Source organism: Sapajus apella, unplaced genomic scaffold (assembly GCF_009761245.1).
Source record: "Sapajus apella isolate SASKATOON/1434 unplaced genomic scaffold, GSC_monkey_1.0 scaffold63, whole genome shotgun sequence".
Lineage (NCBI taxonomy): Eukaryota > Metazoa > Chordata > Mammalia > Primates > Cebidae > Sapajus > Sapajus apella.
The window spans coordinates 9286307-9307368 of record NW_022437003.1 but is presented as its reverse complement, the minus strand read 5'-3'; the positions used below and the strand labels follow the sequence as shown (position 1 = coordinate 9307368).

The window sequence follows — 21062 nt, the reverse complement described above, 5'->3', positions numbered from 1 at the left end:
TTACCCAGGCTGGAGTGCAATGGCGCGATCTCAGCTCACCGCAACCTCCTCCTCCTGGGTTCAGGCAATTCTCCTGCCTCAACCTCCTGAGTAGCTGGGATTACAGGCACGCACCACCATGCCCAGCTAATTTTTTGTAGTTTTAGTAGAGATGGGGTTTCACCGTGTTGACCAGGATGGTCTCGATCTCTTGACCTCGTGATCCACCCGCCTCTGCCTCCCAAAGTGCTGGGATTACAGGCTTGAGCCACCGCGCCCGGCCTGTAAAGGTTTTCTAAATATGGTCTATAGTCCAAATGTTCCCAAAACCAAAATCAAAAACAAACAAAAAAACAAAAAGAAGGGCAGAGTTCCTTGGCAGTAAACTATAATAGATATATAAACATAAAGCAAAAAGAATGAGGACTCTTAAAATATACATAAGCACTAAATCTCATCAGAAGCAGCAGTGATCACCACTTCTAGGAGGTGGGTTCTAGGAAACAACCAACTTCAAAGTCTGGATAAATCAGTGAAAAACATTTCTGGAGTCAGTATGCCCCTAAGCAGATTTCAAGTCCAACAGAAGACTATGTTAAAATTATGAGTCACTTATAATTAACAAGAACTGCTAAAATCACTGTTCTTCAACATGTTGCTATTTTTGGAGAAATTCTAATGGAATGCTATATACTGAAAGGGAAAGCATAAGTGATCTAGAAATTTGGAAATAAATACTTTAATTAAATTACACACATGTATAATTTCAAACATAACTAATTTATTGTAAGATAATTTCAATAAGCACTCTAAGGATTATGGTGGCACTGGAAACATTAAAAATCTAGAAGGTTGAGATTCTATACTTCCACTTAGCTCTATCTCTAAATCTACCTACTGTTCATGACTTGGGGCCTTTGTTCCGACTGTCCCTTCTGTTTGGAGCTGTACAATCCCAGATCCTCATATGACTGACTTCTTAGTGAAGCCTCTTCTCACATATCTTCTCAGATGGGCCCGCCCTGCTCACCCTAGCTGAAGCAGTCCACCCCGGCCTTACCACTATACCATTACTCCCTTTTATTTCCTTCAGGTCCACATTATTGTCTGAAATTATTCTTTTTCTTTATACATTTATTATGTGTCTTCTTCCACACACCTCACTAAGAATGAAAGCTGATTCTCAAATCTCAAGGCCATTTTTCTAAGTGCTAGCTAGACAACTCCATGTAAATGGTTTTAAGTTCTTTATTTTGGCTCACATACTAAATATTAGCTCTTCTTTCTTTATGAAAAATATATTTCCCATTGGTTATAAAAGCTTCTGCAGGAGTCCACCAATTAGAATTGTATGGTTGTGTACTCATCTTTGGAACTGACAACTTAGCTACTAGTGTCAGTACCTGTCTTTGCCTATAGCCATTTCTAGCTACTACACAACGCTTTGCTGTTTATCACGGCAACGTCCATTCCTGTCTATAAAGGCACTGTTAACAGTAATATCATTTTACACGCAGAAGAATATTTAGAAAAGCAATGTATGGGTATTTTCTCCCTACAACCACACAAGTGTCTTAGATGGCATTTTTCTCAGATAACCAGCTAAAGAGAGACATCCTTCTTCACAGCACAAATGAAGTGGATTAAACTATCTATTTAGATGTTTCTCAAGGGTAGATAAGAGCTATCAGAGTCATCCCCAGGCTGTGTGTTTCCCTACTTACCGAGAGAATCACTTAACTAGGAAGCCACTGTCACATTTAGGAATGGGTCATACTCCTGTTTTTGTAGGGGCAGGAATCTATTCTCTCTGTTGGGAATGTCCATCAAATGAAATAACAAAAATATCATATATCCATTTGAAACTACAGATGCACTGGTATAAACATCTGGAACTAAGTCAGTTTGTTCCAACTTAATGTCAAAAAAGAAGACACATTTGAGTTGGTATGGTGGCGTGGTGGGAGCCTTGGACTGAAGATTCTGGCTCTGATGCTGGCCCCTAAATAGCCTGATGACTTAATGCAACTCAGTCTCCTTCTCAACTCCAATAACTGCTGCCCGGCCCACACTATAGGCTCTGGTGGGAGCTGAATGAGAAAATCCATAGGAACCTATTGCAGAGACTATTAGCACTGGAGGAGTGTGAAAAATTATCCTTCATTCTCCCATTCTCCCCACCCTCGTTCAGTGTTCTCACCTAGATTTTTGGGAAAGCTACAGGGTGAACAAACACTGTTAAAAATGCATGTACATACACATATTCAACTTTTTCCATCACATTTTATCTTTTTCTTCAAAGTAAGAAAAGGAGAAGTCATTAGTTTAGTTTGCATGGCATCTTGTTAAAAAGGAAGGTTTATTTTTAAGTAACTCTCATCTCTTATGAACCAGAAAATTAAAAGTTTAATTTTCACTAGCAGCATTTGAAAATTTCTCAAATGGTGTTACGTGGAATATTAAGTTCCAGAATTTTAATATGTGTTACATGCAAATTGATTCTGTGAGCAAGTACGTTGTGAAATGCTGAATCAAAAAATTCTTTTTTTTTTTTTTTTTTGAGATGGAGTCTCACTCTGTTGCCCAGGCTGGAGGGCAGTGGCGTGATCTCGGCTCACTACAACCTCTGCCTCCTAAGTTCAACCAATTCTCCTGCCTCAGCCTCTTGAGTGTCTGGAATTACAGGCACCCGCCACCACATCCTGCTAATTTTTGTATTCTTAGTGAAGACAGGGTTTCACCATGTTGGCCCTGCTGGTCTCAAACTCCTGACTTCAGGTGATCTGCCTGTTTAGACCTCCCAAAGTGGTGGGATGAGCACTGAGATGAGTTGAGATGACATGAGCTACTGCACCCAGCCAAAAAATCCTCTTACTATAGCAATTCTCAGAACCTTTAGCATGCTGACACACACTGCAAAGCTCCATGGGCAAATGCAAAGTGTTTCTGGAGCTTATGTGATCACAAAATGTTTTATCAATGGCAACTTTTTCAGTCTAGCATTCCATGCAGAAGAAATCAGGGAATGTTATAGCTGTTAAAAAATGCTTAATTCAGCCAAGCACGGTGGCTTATGCCTGTAATCCCAGCACTTTGGGAGGCCGAGGTGGATATATCACGAAGTCAAGAGATCGAGACCATCCTGACCAATATGGTGAAACCCTGTCTCTACTAAAAATACAAAAATTAGCTGGGTGTGGTGGTGTGTGCCGGTAGTCCCAGCTACTTGAGAGGCTGAGACAGGAGAATCACTTGAACCCAGGAAGCAGAGGTTGCAGTAAGCCGAGATCGCACCACTGCACTCCAGCTGGCTACAGAGCAAGACTCCGTCTCAAAAGAAAAAACAAGTTCAATTCAATTTTTATACGTTTATACTACCTGTCCATTCCTGAAGTCAAACAGCACCCAGGAGATTTATTTATAGTGAAGATAAGTAGTCCCTGACCCAGGTTTCTCAATGTTTCTTCCCTGTTTTTAACAAGCAGCCATATTCAATTCTTTCAGTTATTTCTCCTGGTATTTACCTCCGTTATTCCTAATACGAAAATATTAATTTTTTTTCTATTTTAAATATTATTTATTGATTTCCTGCTGGAGACAATGAGGATTAGCTATTTTAGACCTCTGCTTCCCCTCAACACAAATAGGCTTCTTTTCCTTCATCTCCCCAGCAAGTTTTATCATAATTCTGCTTTTAATTATTCCAATATCACATAAATACTGTTTGTGACTGAGCCATGTAGTATATTATTTCTCTTCCTGTAAAACTCTGCTTCTCCTCAGTGTTAGTATCTACTTTGTTGTTGTTTGCTTGGTTTAAAAAAAAAAAAAACTTATCTCTAATCCATCATTAAACCCTCCACTAGGATTTAAAAATTAAAGTTATAGGCCAGGTGTGACGGCTTATGCCTGTAATTCCAGCACTTTGGACGGCCGAGGCAGGTGGATCACGATGTCAGGAGTTCAAGACTGGCCTGGCCAATATGGTGAAACCTTGTCTCTACTAAAAATACAAAAATTAGCCAGGTGTGGTGGCATGCACCTGTAATTCCAGTTACTCAGGAGGCTGAGGCAGGATAATTGCTTGAACCAGGACCCAGGAGGCAGAGGCTGTAGTGAGCCCAGATCACGCCACTGCACTCCAGCCTAGAGCCACGCTCCATCTCAAAAAATAATATCAATAATAAAGTTATAAATAAATAAAGGAGAACAAAGGAGTCAAAAAACTCTTCTTAATACTGACACACCTATTAGACAACGTATTAGCTTTTTTCCCCCTTGGAAATACTACTCTTAGAATTCTCCAGAAGGTCTTCCTGTCCCAATACGAACTGCTCTCCAGGCTTGCTGCAGCGTCTCACCACCTCCCTGAAACTTCCTCTGTGTCTCTTCTGAACGGAATGAATCCTGGAGTGACTCATCTCTGCCCTGTGCAGGCTTTTCCTCCTTCTGGGTTACTCCCTTGTGTGTGGAGCACATCCTCCAGGAGCTTCCTGACAAAGTGTTCACATCAACCACACTGGAGCCCTTGGCTGTCTGGAAATGAGTTTATTTCCTCATGTTTGATAAAAATTTTGCCCAGTAAATATTCTAAGTAGTGACCATTTTCTACTTTCAGCATTGTTGCTGAAAAGTTCATGTTCCTTTTGATACCTGATCCGTAATATAAAACCTTTTTGAAGGCTTTTATGATGTTTATTCCTAGTGTAGTGAAATTTACAAAAATATTATTCAACAACAGATTTTCTCCACTTATTTTGTCAGGCACTTCATGGGCTCTTTCAAACTAAACACTCATATCCTTCAATTCTGGACAATTTCCTTATGTTATTTCCTTAATAAATTTGTCTCTCCTTTATTTCTGAAACTCCTAGTACTCAAATATGGGACTTATGAATTATCTTCTTAACATTCCTAGTTTTTCCTCAGACTTTTTGCTCTCTTAGAGGTTTAACATTATCTTCCAATGCTTCGCTTGAAGTTTTCTACTTTTGCTACCTTATTTCTAAAAGCTCTTTCTTGTATTTAATTGTTCCTTTTCTATAGCATCTTATCTCATAAATACAAAATGGGTTCTTACAAGACAGTCTCATCTATCTGAAGCTACCAATTATAGTTTTTCGTTGTTTGAGACAGAGTCTCCCTCTGTCACCCAGCTGGAGTGCAGTGGCGTAATCTTGGCTCACTGCAACCTCTACCTCCCAGGTTCAAGCAATTCTCCTGCCTCAACCTCCTGAGTAGCTGGGATTATAGGTGCATGCCACCATGCCCGGCTAATTTTTTTGTATTTTTAATAGAGATGGCGTTTTACCATGTTGGCCAGGCTAGTCTTAATCTCCCGATCTTGTGATCCACCGCCTCAGCCTCCAAAAGTGCTGGGATTACGGGCATGAGCCACTATGCATGCCTGGCTTCGTTTTTAGGTTTTCTTCTGCTCCTCAGTCTCTTGCTCTTCTGCAGGTTTCAAAAAATATTGGTTGCTAGCTTATTGTCTATGTATTTCAGTTGCTTTCATTTTGGAAGCTTTCTTCAATTGAATTTGATTCCTCAGCTGTGCATTCATATTTGAGCGAGATACCAAAAGTTGATTCAAAGTTATGCAACAGTGTGGGCTCAGCACCACAAGGTGGTAAGTGCAGACCTAGCTGTTTCACCAGAGAACTCCCTAAATGTTGGTATCTGCAGGCCCTTTCTTGCGGGCTGGTCTGGTGCAGTTTTGCAGATGAACCCTCCATTCTTCTGCGCAGGGAATGTGAGTATGGCTGCCAGAGTTCTGACCCAGTGGGGAAAGGGGCCTAAACAGTCTTATTGTTTACTACGTAGGCTTTCACTTGGTTCCTCTGTTTTCAATACAGTTGTATCTCTACCTGTCCTGGAATGTGTTAGAGTCAAGTCTGGAGCCTCTCAGGTGCAATTTGACGTTGCCTGATGAGGTAGAGATGGGGTGATCACCTGGCTAAGCAGAGGATCAAGGGATCTTACTTCACGTATGTGCTTTCAATACACCTTATCTTTCAAGATCCTGGTACCTTCAATTCCTGAGCCCTTCTAGAATTCTGCGGCACACACCAGCATGTATCTCGTCTGAGTTCCCCTCTACAGGCACTCACATTCTAGCTTGGGTTTCAGCCTTCTTGGCTTGCTAATCAGTTACCACTTATTTATCTACTTTCCAACTTGTAAACGTTGATATCATTTCTCATCTACTGCTATTTCTTTTCCATTCTTCTTGTTCTTTCAAATTGTAACTTTAAAAGCTCTTTATTATCATTTTAGTGGGTTTTCAGTAACAATGACTGTTCAATACAGTGTGATAAATGGAAGTTCTGTATCAGTCAAAAGTATTTTGGTATAATTACACTAGCCTTCATTACATTCCCAGTTTTGATATCTCAAGAATAAATAAGAGTAACAAAGAAGTTTAAAATGTAAATGACATGTCTCTAAATAGCAAATGTTCTACATGATGTATTTGAAATATATTTTAATCTTTATTTGACCAAATAAAACTGCTCAACTATTTTTTAACCAAAAATATATTTATACTATGACTGATTATTAATCAGCCATATAAATAATCAGACTAAATAAATCACTTCTAAAAGGTTTCTTTTAAATAGATAATTCATCCTTTTATATGCTGAAGAAACAGGCTAAGAGTTTCAGAAAAATTACAGTTTATAGATTTAAGCAATGTTTCATATTTAGTGTTTCCACTATTTGTATTTAGAGAAGCAAGATAACTAGAATTGAGTTACAAGTGATTCTCAGAACTAAAAAACTGGCTCTTATTTGGCCCTTTAAGAAGAAAACTGTCTCATCTTCAATAACCTTGCCAGAAATTATATTATCTCTATTTTACAGATAAGAAAGCTGAGGATAGGCCATTTGCAAAAGATCAAAGAGGTAACAAGTGGCAGGGAAAAAATTCAAGCTGAGATCTTCAAGGACTCTTCACAATAACCCAAACAAATTGTATTTCTCTTAATTTTGAATTGAATCCATAATGATATCAGGATAAAAATATGTCTTTAATTTAAATCACAAGTCTAATGTCTTATGAGACGATTAGATGCAAAATTGGTATTAATAACTATTTTATGAAGATGTTATAGTTATAGGCCATTATTAAGGCTATTAAGAAATATCTACATAATTTTTTTAAATTACATCTTAAAAAGTCCAAGTACTAATTTCTCACCCTTGAAACTTTTCACTGAAATTCTTATGTTTAAAAACTACTATGACATTTACATTAATCTCTCTCATGCTCTCCTTGAGAAATAGAAAATAATTTTATAATTTTAGAAAATTTGGCCTATCATAGTATAAAATATTTACCATTATTTATAGATTTCAAGCCACTGATTATAAGCTGGTAGTTCTCAACTGGCACACTATTTTTTCTTACATGTTTCAGAGTTACAGGCATTATCAACAAATCTGTTTAACACATATAAGTTTATTTAAAAGATGCAATTTTCAAACAAGTTTTAAAAATGCTAATCAAGAAAGTTCCAGACTAAGTAAAGCTTTACAACAGAATAAGGTATAAAGGAAACTGAATGGCTTGCCCAAGAGCACAGAGTTCATTATCAGTGACGCCAGGACCTGGGTCTTTTAACTCTAAGAAGAAAGCTATTTGTACTACATAATTCTACCTCCAAAAATACAAATACGCTGCCATTTCAATTACATAAAACACACTGAGACTCAGATTTTCGCTTTTATTTAAATTAAAAGTGAGGCTTTTTTTCCCCCAAACCTTAAATTTTTGTTACTTTATTTTTAAATTTAAATTTACTTTATTTATTTATTTTGAAGTAGGGTCTTGCTCTGTCACCCAGGCTGGACTGTAGCGGCATGATCATGGCTCACTGAAGCCTCAGCCTCCTGGGTTTAAGCAATCCTCTGGAGTAGCTGGGACTACAGGCATGCACTACCATGCCCAGCTAATTAAAAATTTTTTTTCTTTTGTAGAGATGGGGTCTATGTTGTGCAGGCTGGACTTGGACTCCTGGGCTCAAGTGATCCTCCTGCCTCAGCCTGCCAAAGTGCTGGGATTATAGCCATTAGCTACCATACCCAGCCATCATTTTATAGCACAAAAATTACCTAAGTCACTAGGTGAGGGTGAAGAAAAGCAAATAAAATTTCGTAGCTCCAAATCTTATTGCTTGCTCTTCTATCTAATCATCTTAACTTGTTAAAACCTGAAATTCGATCTTATGTATTAAAGCGTGGGCATATCTCATTTTATTGCACTTCACAGATACTGCATTTTTTAAATAAATTGAACATTTGTGGCACCCTGTGTCGAGCAAACCAGTACCATTTTTCTAACAGCATGTGCTCGCTTTATGTCTCTGTGTCACATTTTGGGAATCCTCACAATATTCCAAACTTTTTCAGTGTTATATCTATTATGGTGATCTGTGATCTTTGATGTTACTGTTGTCATTGTCTTGGGGTGCCACAAACCCCATAAATGTTGTATATGTTCTTGCTGCTCCACTGACCAGCCATTCTCCAATTTTTCTCATTCCCTGAGACCCAACAATATTGAAATTAGGCCAATGATTAACAATAACCCTATAATGGCCTCCAATTATTCAAGTGAAAGAAAGAGTCTCATACTTCTCACTTGAAATCAAAAGCTAGAAATAATCAGGCTTAGTGAGGAAGGCATGTTGAAAGCCAAGACAGGCCAAAAGCAAGGCCTTTTGCACAAAATGGTTAGCTAGGTCGTGAATGCAAAGGAAAGCTCTTAAAGGAAATTCAAAATGCTACTCCAGTGAACACATGAATGTTAAGAAAACAAACCCACCATATTGATTATATGGAGAAAGTCTGAGTGGTCTGGACAGAAGATTAAACCAGCCACAACATTCCCTTCCTTAAGTTAAAACCTAATCCAGAGCAAGGTTCCAGCTCTCTTCAGTACTGTGAAAGCTAAAACAGGTGAGAAAGCTGGAGAAGAAAAATTTGATGCTAGCAGAGGTTAGTTCATGAAATTTAAATTAAGAAGTTATCTCCATAACAGCAAAGTGCAAGGTGAAGCAGCAAATGCTGATGTAAAAGCTGTAGCAGCTTATCTAGAACATCTAGCTATGATAACTGATGAGGGTGGCTACACTAAACAGCAGATTGTCAATAGACAAAAGAGCCTTTTATTGGAAGAAGATGCCATCTAGGACCTTCATAGCTACGGAGAAGTCCACGCCTGGCTTCAAAGCTTCAAAGGACAGATTGATTCTCTTGTTAGGGACTAATAGAATTAGTGACTTTAAGCTGAAGCCAATGCCACATTTTCTACTTTGAAAATCTTGGGAGGCATCCTAAAAATCTGTAGACTTATGCTAAATCTACTCTGTCTGTGCCGTATAAATGTAACAACAAAGCCTGGATGAAAGCACAGCTGTTTGTGGCATAGTTTACTAAATATTTTAAGCCTACTGTAGAGACCTACTGCTCAGAAAAAAAAAAAAATCCTTTCCAAATAATATTGCTCATTGACAATGCACCTGGTCACCCAAGAGCTCTCATGGAGATGAACAAGGAGATCAATGTTGTTTCATTGTTGTGAAGACAACATTCATTCTGCAGCCTGTAAAATAAGGAGCCATTTCAACTTTCAAGTCTTATTATTTAAGAAATACATTTTGTAATGCTATAGTGCCATAGATAATGATTCCTTCAATGGATCTGGGTCAACTGAAAACCTCTGGAAAGGATTACCGATTCTAGATGCCATTAAGAATGTTCATAATTAACGGGAGGAGGTCAAAATATCAAACATTCACAAGAATTTGGAAGAAGTGGATTCCAACCCTCATGATGACTTTGAGAAGTTCAAGATTTCTGTGAAGGAAGTAACTACAGATGTGGTAGAAATAGCAAGAGAACTAGAATTAGAAGTGAAGGCTGAAAATACTATTGAATTACTGCAATCTCATGATCAAACTTAAAACAAATGAGGAGCTACTTCCTATAGATGAGCAAAGGAAGTAATTTCTTGAGAAGAAATCTACTGGTGAAGATGCTGTGAACACTGTTGAAATGACAAGAAAGGATACAGAATGTTACATAAACTGAGCTGATAAAGCAACAGCAATGTCTGAGAGGACTGATTCCAATTTTGGAAGAAATTCTACTCTGGGTGAAATGTCAAATAGCAATGCATGCCGCAGAGAAATCTTTACTGTAAGAAGGAGTCAACTGATGTAGCAAACTTCATTGTTATCTTATTTTAATTAAGATATTGCCAGAGCCATCCTAACCTTCAGCAACCACCACCTGATCAGTCAGCAGTCATTACCATAGAGGCAAGACCCTCCACCATCAAAAAGATTATAATTCACTGAAGGCTAATGATGATTAGCAATAAAGTATTTTTAATTAAGGTATGTATATTGTTTTTTTAAGACATAATGCTATTTCACACTAACAGACTACATACAGTACAGTATAAAGATAACTTTTATATGCACTAGGAAAGCAAAAAAACATGTAACTCGCTTTACGGCAGAATGTAGTGGCCTGGGACAGAATCCACAATATATTTGAGGTATTGCTATAGTTTGTTTTCAACAATCAAATTTCAACACATCTTGATAGAAAAATCAGAATATTCATATAATTCTTGTATTATGTAGCTAAAAAACAATGGTCTATTAAAAATATGTAATACCCATCTCTTTATAGTGCACAAGTAGTAATACAAGTTAGTAAGAGCTGGCTACCACTGACAGGGCACTTAGCTGGTGCCAGGCACTATTCCAAGCACTTTACTGATTCTCTAAAATCCTATAAAGTACTATACTATCATTACCCCCATTATATAGACAAGAAAATCACCTTCTAGGGTCACATGACCTGTACCCAAGCTGTCCAACCTCCTGCAAAAATTTCCTCTCAAAATTCTAAGCCTTCCTATCATGTTCCTTGAAACTCCTGTTGCATTACAAATAAACATATTTCCATGCCTAACTTCTTTTTTTTTGAGACAGAGTTTTGCTCTTGTTGGCCAGGCTGGAGTGCGATGGTGTGATCTCAGCTCACTGCAACCTCTGCCTCCTGGGTTCAAGCGATTCTCCTGCCTCAGCGTCCCAAGTAGATGGGATTACAGGCACGCACCACCACACCCAGCTAATTTTGTATTTTTAGTAAAGATGGGGTTTCACCATGTTGGTCAGGTTGGTCTTGAACTCCCACCCTCAGGTGATCTGCCCGCCTCGGCCTCCCAAAGTGTTAGGATTACTGGTGTGAGCCACTGTGCCCGGCCTCATGCCTAACTTCTTTACAACAGAATGTCCCTCTGCCTTTTCATTTAACAATGAAGACTAGTCTGACCATTTCAACCTCTGCTACATTCCCTGTAAGGGAAGTTCCTCATTTCCCACACCCACATATCAGTTTGTAAATGCCCTGGCTCACAAGGCTCAGCCACTCATTCAAAAGTCCCTTGGCTAGGCCAGGTGTGGTGGCTCATGCCTGTAATCCCAGCACTTTGAGAGACTGAGGCAAGTGAATGACCTGAGGTCAGGGGTTTGAGACCAGCCAGACCAACATGGTGAAACTCCACCTCTACTAAAAATACAAAAATTAGCTGGGCATTGTGGTGCATGCCTGTAATCCCAGCCACTCGGGAGGCTGAGACAGAAGAGATGCTTGAACCCAGGAGGCGGAGGGTGCAGGGAGCCAAGATCGCACCATTGCACTCCAGGCTGGACAACAAGGGTAAAACTCCATCTCAAAAGAAAAACGTCCTTTCTCTGACAAGGACTTCATTCTTAATGCTGCCATAAGCCCTCCTATAATAATAAATGAAATTTATAGAAAGCACCTCTGGAAAATTCACATACATACAACCTTCTGTGAACAGTTTGATCCATGGCCCCCAGGGAGCACTTCTGAAGCTCTTCCATCTACAGCCTGCACACAGCCCATCTCCCATCCCCGCCTGGCAGTCTCTCAAAATGTGGTCCAGAGACCATCCATATCAGAATCACCTAGAATGTCTGTTTTAAACCATTCTAAATTTAAACCATTCTAAAGTTTGTAGAATAAGAAGTCATTTCAACTTTCTCCACTGGAATTAACTTTAGAATGGACTCCCCAAGGATGGAGCCCAGGAATCCCCATTTTAAATACTCTCTCCAGGTGACTCTTATGGCTCATTAATGTTTAGGGCCCATCTCTAAGGATACATGACCCTGATTAAGAATTTGTGTTCTAAAACATTCTTTTCTATTCCTTTCTGCCTCATCCGTTGGCCTCATTCTAGAAGACTTTAACATCAATATGGTAATCTACCTCACCTATGTATTAACTTCCTTGGGGATGGGGGGTGTGGTATATTAGTGACCAACTCCTCTGTATATGACAGAAACCCACTCCTGTTATTGTCACATCCTAGACCCAGAAAAACTCCACTTATCAACACTCCTAACACTCAGAGTGTACTCTGCCCAACCTATCCATCTCCTTCTCCCACCAAATCTGCTCTTGTGCGACAGTCAGACCCAATCCCATGACTTCTGCTTCCTCCCATCTAGCAACGCCCACCTCCAGCTTTAGTTCCAGAGGTGCCCAGCACAGACGACAGTCTGTCTCACGCCCTCTGAGACTGACTCCCCCCAGACTTCAGAAATACCAACCCTGTACCTTCCATCTCAGAGATGGCCACTGCAGGACTTGGGATGCCAGAGCTACTCTAGCAGGTTGTTACTCTTAGATTCCTTTCCCTTCTCCAGTTCAGGTTGGCCTAGTGATAACAACCATTATTATAACTAATATCTACAAAGCACTAACTGAATTAAGTAACAATTAATTCATTTAATCCTTACAGCAACTCTATGATAGGGGAACATCATCATCCCCATCATAAACCAGTGACATTGAAGCCAAGAGAGACAAAATAATTTGCCTAAGGTCCCATAGGTAGTGTGCGACCGAGCTGAGATTCGAAGCCCTCCAGCCCCTTTCCACAGCCTGAGCTCAGGTTCCTTCCCTCCTGCTCTAATAATGGAGGAGAAGAGCAAGAAAAGAAAAGAGCAACCCAGTCATTTACCACTTGAAGAAAACGAGCTCACAGCTCCTATTGTGCTGGAAAATTTTGCCCTGTGCTCCACTCCTCCATTTTATATTTGAGACTCATGTTTTACCCTCTCCTGGGCTTTTTGTAACTCATCTTCAAAATATGGCAACAGAGAGTGGTTTTAAAAAATGTTTTGGAAAGCTTATTTATCAGTTTTACATGTTGAAACTTTGTCTTTTATCAGCCACGACTTCTGAACAGTAGCATGTAAAGTAGTATGGAAAACTTCAAGACTGAAAATGAATATTGTGGAAAATTTTTCAAACTCACCTCTTATTTTTCTTGTAATTCTCCAGTTGCTGGGACTGCATATGTTTGCATCTTTCGAATTCACACTGCCCGCATAAGTCTTCCAGATGCAGCAGGTTGTTCTCTACCTCCTCAAAACTAGCCTCTAAATGAGCTAGAAGTATATAAAAATAAACAAAATTCAAAAATCACAATACTGATCATTATGCATACAAAAAGTATCAAAAAAGTAAAAGTTTACATTGCTGAGATTGTTTTGCATTTATTTAACTTTATTAAACTTTCTTGAAGCAAAATAAAATACACTGGCCAACATTAAAACATAATTCAAATTACCTTTTTTGACCATATTTCAAGCATTTTCAAGATGTAACTTTCCTAAATACTTATTAAGCAGGAAGACAAAGACATGGAGGAACATCGTGATTAATGCAATGTCCTAATGACCCATACATCACACGTGAATAACCAATTTTCACATAATAAGAATACGGCAAAACATAATTAACACAAATTATACCTAACTTATATCTGTGCCTCTAAATTACGTTAGCATTTGTTTTGCCTCTGGCACATCACATACACAAATCTTCAAGGCACAATGGATATGTATAAATACTTGGTATGCATGGGTTACTAGGCCACTCAGTGGTTGGATGAAGAAGGGACTTAGCTCTAGCTGTCAGGTGACCAGTCTTTCACTACTCCACTCTACTACTAGGCCACAGAGCTTTGCGGCTATTTTGGAACGTAAGGATCACCCACTCAAACCTTTCACTGAAAAGATTCAAGACTACAGCCTAGAAAAACAAATTCCGTGCCTTGCCCAAGCAAGCTAGTGAAGGGCCACACGGCCAGTGAAGGGCAGTCAGGAATCCAAACTGAATCCCTCTCACATTACAAAATTTCCAATTGATGGGATGCTACGTAAACTGAGATTACAGGGGCAAGGATTTGTTGTTTTCTCATATGAATGAAAAGCTTTTGAGGTCAAAGATTTGAGAACTCAAACAGCCGCATAACTAGTTATCTATTATTCACTGACATATGCCAGTCACTGGAATACAAAGATGAAAAAGACAGTCCTGGAGCTCAAGGAGCTTACAGGAGAGGGGAGGGATATTTCAATGGCAACAGAGCACGACAGAGTGAGGCGTGATGTGCTGTAGGAACTCAAAGGACTGGCATCTAACACAGATGAGGGGAAAGCTCAGCAAGCAATGACTCCCAAGTCGGGAAGTAACAGCGATCCAGTGGGGAAGGGAGCCGTGAGGAGGAACAAGCTGGCTGTGCAGCCTTCCAGTCTTGAGTTCATTTAAACAGCTACAATACAATTCCTTCATTTATGTATTAGCTTTTCATATGACTTTCTAAACTAGCTTTCATAGGATTTAGGTTGGAAGGAAACTCCTCAAATTTCATCTAGGTATATTGAGATGGAAATTTTTGCCTGTTTTTGGAAATCCTAGCAAGAGCAATTCGGCAAAACAAACAAGGAAAGATATCCAAATAGGAAAGGAGGAAGTCAAATTGCCCCTGTTTGCAGATGACATGATCTTATGTATAAAAAAAACTCTAAAAGCGCCACCAAAAAAACTTTTAGAACTTAAATTCAGTAAAGTTACAGGATACAAAATCAACATACAAAAGTTAGTAGCATTTCTATACACCACCGATGAACGTTCAGGGGGGAGAAATCAAGAAAGCAATCCCATTTCCAATAGTTACAAAAAATTACAATACTTAATAAATTTAACCAAGGGGATGAAAGAGCCAGGTGCGGTGGCTCACACCTGTAATCTCAGCACTTTGGGAGGCTGAGGCATGAGGGTCGCTTGAGCCCAGGTGTTTGAGAGCAAGGGGATGAAAGATCTCTACAGGACAAACTATAAAACACTAATCAAAGAAGTTGAAGAAGATGCAAAAATAAAAAGACATCCCCATGTTCATGAATTAGAAGAATTAATATTGTGAAAATGATCATACTGCCAAAAGTGATCTACAGATTAAATGCAATCCCTATCAAAACACCAATGACATTCCTCACAGAAACAGAAAAAAAAAAAAAAAATTCCAGAACTCATATGGACTCACACAAGACCTTGAATAGCCAGAGCAATCCTGAGCAAAAATAACAAAGCTGGAAAAATCAGATCATCTGACTTCAAAATATACTACAAAAAGCTACAGTAACCAAAACAGCATGATGCTGACATAAAAACAGACCCACTGGAACAGAACAGAGAACCCAGAAAATCCAGAAATAAATCCAGATATTTATAGCCAATCAGTTTTTGACAAAGGCATCAAGAGCATTTGTTGGGAAATGCATGGTCTCATCAATAAGTGATGCTTGGATAAGTAAATATCCATATGGAGAAGAATGAAACTGGACCCTTTTCTTTTACCCTATAAAAAAATCAACTCCTAATGGATTAAAGACTTAAATGTAAGAGCTGAAACCATGAAACTGCTAAAAGAAAACACAGGGGAAATATTTCAGAACATTGGTTTGGGCAAAGATTTTATCAAGAAAACGTCAAAGGCACAAGCAACAAAAGCAAAAACAGACAAACTGGATTATATCAAACTAAAAAGCTTTTGCCTGGGAAAAAAAAATCAAGACGGAAAAGACAACCAGCAAAATGAGAGAAAATACCTGCAAATTACTCATCCCACAAGGGATTAATATCCTTTCCTTTGGATATATCCCTAGTAGTGGGACTGCTAGCCGTATGGTGTTCTATTTTTGTTTTGTTTCGGAGGAACCTCCATACTGTTTTCCATACTGGCCCTACTAATTTAAATTCCCAAGAAATTCTTATACAAGGAACCCAAAATTCAACAGCAAAAAATAAAAATTTAAAAAAATCCTATTAAAAAATGGGGAAATGAATGGAATAGACATCTCTCAAAAGAAGGTACACGAATGGCCAACAGGTATATGGAAAAATGTTCAACATCACTAATTATAAGGGAAATTCAAATCAAAACCACAATGAGATATCATCTCACCCTAGTTAGAATAGCTATTGCCAGATGGAAATAACAGGCACTAGGGATTCCAAAAGGGGGAAGGGGTGGGAAGGGACAAAGACTGAAAAATTACCCATTGGGTACAATGTTCACTATTTGGGTATTGGGTACACTACAAGCCCAATCTCCTCCAATATGCAATACAGCCATGCAACAAACAAGCACATGTACCCCCTAAAACTAAAAAAAGAAAAGAATATCTATTACTGAAAACACTAAAAAAAAATAACAAATGCTGGCAAGGATGCAGAGAAAGGGGAGTTCTCATACACTGTTGGTGGGAATTTAAATTAGTATAGCCATTATAGAAAACAGTATGGAAGTTCCTTAAAAAAACTAAAGTAGAGAGAAGAGACAAGGGCACGAGCATCGGATCGCCATGCCTTTCTTGGATGTGCAGAAAAGGTTTGGCATTAACCTAGATCGGCTGGACAATCCAAAGTGCCGAACAGCCCTACAAGTTTCCTGCTCGATGTCATGCTTTTGAAAAAGAATGGATAGAATGTGCACATGGAATCAGTACTATCCGGGCGGAGAAAAAGTGCGAGATAGAAAATGATGGTTTCACAGAGTGTATACTTCGGAAAAAAACGATGAAACGTATGGAATACCATCTGGAGGCAATGAGAAAAACTGAAGAAGGAAGGGAAGTACATCCCTCCACCTCACCACATGGGCAAGGGGGAGCCTCGGCCCTGAGCAGACACAGCTACTGATATCTGGTGGCCGATTTTCATGTTCTCTGTTCTCCACTGGAAAGGTTGTTTATGGAAAACCTGCTTGTCGAAGTGTGTAAAAATAAAGTATTGCTCCATCCTAAAAACAAAACAAAACCAACAAAAAGAGTAGAATGACCATGTGACCAGCAGTCCCACTACTATCGGAGACACAGCCAAGGGAAAGGAAATCAGTGTACTTAAGTGTTATCTGTACTCTCATGTTCACTGCAGCTCTATACACAATAGCTAAGATATGAATTCAACTTAAGTGTCCATCAATGGATGAATAAAGAAAATGTGTTACATATAAACAATATAATACTATTCAGCCATAAAAAAGATTTAAGTGCTGTCATTCACAGGATGTTACGTTAAGTGAAATAAGTCTGGCACAGAAAGATAAATGCTGCATGTTGGGACTCCTTCTCTGGATGCACTCCCATGGCAGCATGGGAACTGTCTCTCCTTCTCTTTCTTTCTCTCTCTCTGCCTAACAAATTGCTCTCTGTAAACCTCAAAAAAAAAAAGAATGCTGAATGTTTTCACCCATATGTGGAAGCTAAAAATGTTGATCCCAGGGAAGTAGAGGGTAGAATAATGCTTACTAGAGGATGCTGGGGAGGTGTGCAGTAGCCAAAGGTTGGTTAACAGATACAAATTTACAATGACATAGGAAGAATAAGTTCTAGCATTCTATAGCACTGTAGGGAGAGTACAACAATTTATTGTATTTGTTCAAATAGCAAAAGAATGGATTTTGAATGTTCCCAACACACACAAAAAAATGGTGATTCGGGAGATGGATATGCTCACTACCTTGATTTGATTATTACAAATTATGTCCATATATCAAAAATCACACTGTGCCCTATAAATATACACAATTACGTGTCAATTAAAAATAATAAAAGCAAAAAATAAACATGTAAATACCTTAAATTTTTTTAAAAGAAAAGACAAGGCAGAAACTGGGAGAAAAACCTTTGTAGAACATACCTGATAAAGGACTGATATCCAAAATATACAAAGTACTCAATCTGCAACTGAGGGACAGTCTACAAAATATCTGATCACCATGTCTCAGAAAGCTGTCATGGTCATCAAAAACAAAAAAACGTGTGAAAAACTGTCAGGGCCAAGAGGAGCCTAACAAGAAAAGATGACTAAATTTAATGTGGTCTCCTGAATAGGATCTTGGAAACTTTATCTTGGAAAAGAATATTAAGTAAAAAAGAAATATTAATAAAGGATTAATTTTTAGTAATAATGAAAAGATTTGATTTTTAATTAATCTTTGTTTGATCCAAACTGCTATTAAATAATCCAGAAGTACTGACATTTTCTTTTTTATCCTCTTCTCAAGCATTTATCCTTTGAATTACAAATAATCCAATAATATTCAAGTTATTTTAAAATATATGATGAAGTTATTATTGACCATAGTCACCCTACTGTGCTATCGAATAGGTCTTATTCTTTTTTTTTTTTTTTGGATACTTTCTAATACCCTAAATTTTAACTCTACTAAATAGTTGTGCTTATAAAAACTCCCTCTTCTCTCTGGTAGGGTATAAGGCTTAAAAACATGAATTTGGGGGGAGGGGAATAAAATTTACTCAAAAGTGAAAATATGACAAGTAGTTTGGCAGTTTTCTTCAAATATTTTAGGTACTGACTTTTATCACTGATATATCACTGTAAACCACCAGTAAATCTGGAAAAGGCTAATAATAACATAGTTTATAGAAGTTTTGAATTTAGTTTCAGGGGCCACATAAAACAGCTGCTATATGTGATTATGGAACGCTTAAATGAAACAATTCGTAAAATCTAAATTTTAGCCAATGAATAATTATATTTACAATTTTTAAGACTGTCATAAATGGAACATAAGGGGTTTGTATAGGGCAATCGGGCAAAATGATGTACTGCCATACACACACTCAGACACACACACACACACACACACTCACACACACACATACACACACATTTTTGTGGTACAGATGAGGCCTTGCTATGACCCAGCTGGTCTTGAACTCCTGGGCCTGAGCGATCCTCCTGCCTTAGCCTCCCAAAGTGCTAGAATTATAGCCGTGAGCCACCACACCCAGCCTACATTGCTTTTTGTTTTATTAAATGAAAAATTGACTAGGATATTCAGCTTGGGAGCTAGTACTCCTAGCACTAAAGAAGCAATACTCAGCTCATTCTGTTATAACTAGTCTAACAGGGTCTTAAAATCTACAAAAGGTTATCATAGCTTATATGATTATTTAAAAGGCTGTTTCATTTTGATTAGTGATAAAAACTAGAATAGTTAAATTTAATATAGACTCCATTTAATTCTAAGCTACTTGGTGCATTCAGTATCACGCATGTATTCTTAGCATATGGCGGAGGAATTGGTTAAGAGCTGGGCTTTGAAGCACAAGCTTAAAAACTCAGCTCTGCTCCTGCCAGATGAGATGCAATGTGATACCTCGTCTGTGAAGAGAGAGCTAACAACACACATCTTGCAAAGCTGTTACAAGGATTAAATGAACCAAAGTACCTAAACTTAATACTTGACAGTTAGTAAATAATTAATGTTTGAATATAAAAAATATAGAGAAAATTTTTATAGATTAGCTAATTTTTATATTTAATAAAAGTCATTAAAACTAATAATTTCATTGACCAGTAATGATCATGATGTATATAAGATCTATGGATGTATTAGATCAAAATGTCAACAACATCTTAATTTTTACCTTACAAACTTACATACCTGTAAATTATTTTCCAGGCTATATTCTTAAGATCTCCTATAGGTAAAAGGAATTACGTTTCAAATGATTTTTCTGAACAGAAACTATGTAATGGAGCCAACAATTAGTCCATGCTGGAAAATGTATATGTTCTTTTTACCTTTTTAATCTTTATCTGGACAGATGGCAATTTCCATTTAGATTCTAGCTCTGTTGGTTGACTACAGAGCTAATGAGGCCAGGAACTTAAATGAGGTTGATCTCTAGGCAGGCCAATTAATTTCTCATGGATAGACATTCTGTCCTATGTACAAATTGTACTTGCTGCCCTAGTCACTCTTTGTTAATAACGTGGGGACCAGATGAAAACGTGTGAGTGGTTTAGCAACCTGGAATTCCTAATGAGAAGCAAACTGTACATCCTTCTGAATAGGATGGCATCATGCTCTCGTGCTGAATGACAAATTCAGACTAAAAATGCTTGGAACAGTGAGTGGTCATTTTACTGCTAACACCAAATTCATATTTATGTTCTCCCCTTTAAAAAGCTTTACAGGCTCCCGAGTCCTTTTAAGTTAAATTCCTTATCATTCAGAGACCTACTGCTGTCTGGCCACAAACTGCGTTTACTTCACTTCTTTCCTTCACATATTCTACATTACTGCAAAACAAGGTGAGTCCTGCTGCCTCTTCCTCCTCGCCTCTGCCTGACCCTAACCCCAGCTTGCCTTTTCAGGCACAGGCCAGTGGCAGCCTGCCCTCCTTCCACGGGCTCCCTTCCTCTTCTCCGCTTCCACAGACTTCTGAGACTCACACAGGACTCATTCTGACTGATATCATACAGCTAGTTGTATATTCTTACCTCGCTTCACAATCAGTAAGGGTCTTAAAGGTGCAGATTGTATTTTTGCTTCTTTGCTATCCCCTAATAACATGTCCACTGAATTCAATAAGGAATAATTTCTGGCGACAGAATGATTCTATTACTCTAACACGTAAAATAACCAAGAAGGAAAATCTATTCATGGTCATGTAGTTTAAATATTAAGACGTTATGCCAAATTTTGTAAAAGAATAAACATGAGCAGAGAACTTAGGAAACATTAAACAACATGATACTTTATTAGCAGTATATTAATTAAACCAGGTCACATTATCAGTGACTTAAAAAAGAAGTGATAAAAATTTTCCATTTTAACACTTAACAGGTTTGAAATCAGTAATAAAATA

The 21062-nt window shown here is 38.2% G+C and overlaps 1 protein-coding gene and 1 pseudogene across 4 annotated transcripts in view; one reads left to right on the top strand and one right to left on the bottom strand.

Annotated features, from left to right (window-relative positions):
- Positions 1-21062, bottom strand: part of DTNBP1 (dystrobrevin binding protein 1) — a 142652-nt gene that overhangs the window by 76726 nt on the left and 44864 nt on the right. For all 4 annotated transcript variants that reach the window (XM_032247777.1, XM_032247773.1, XM_032247774.1 and 1 more), the window contains one exon: positions 13349-13481. In XM_032247777.1, coding sequence (XP_032103668.1) covers positions 13349-13481 — 133 coding nt within the window. The remainder of the gene's footprint in view (positions 1-13348; positions 13482-21062) is intronic.
- LOC116529842 lies at positions 16496-17224 on the top strand (annotated as a pseudogene).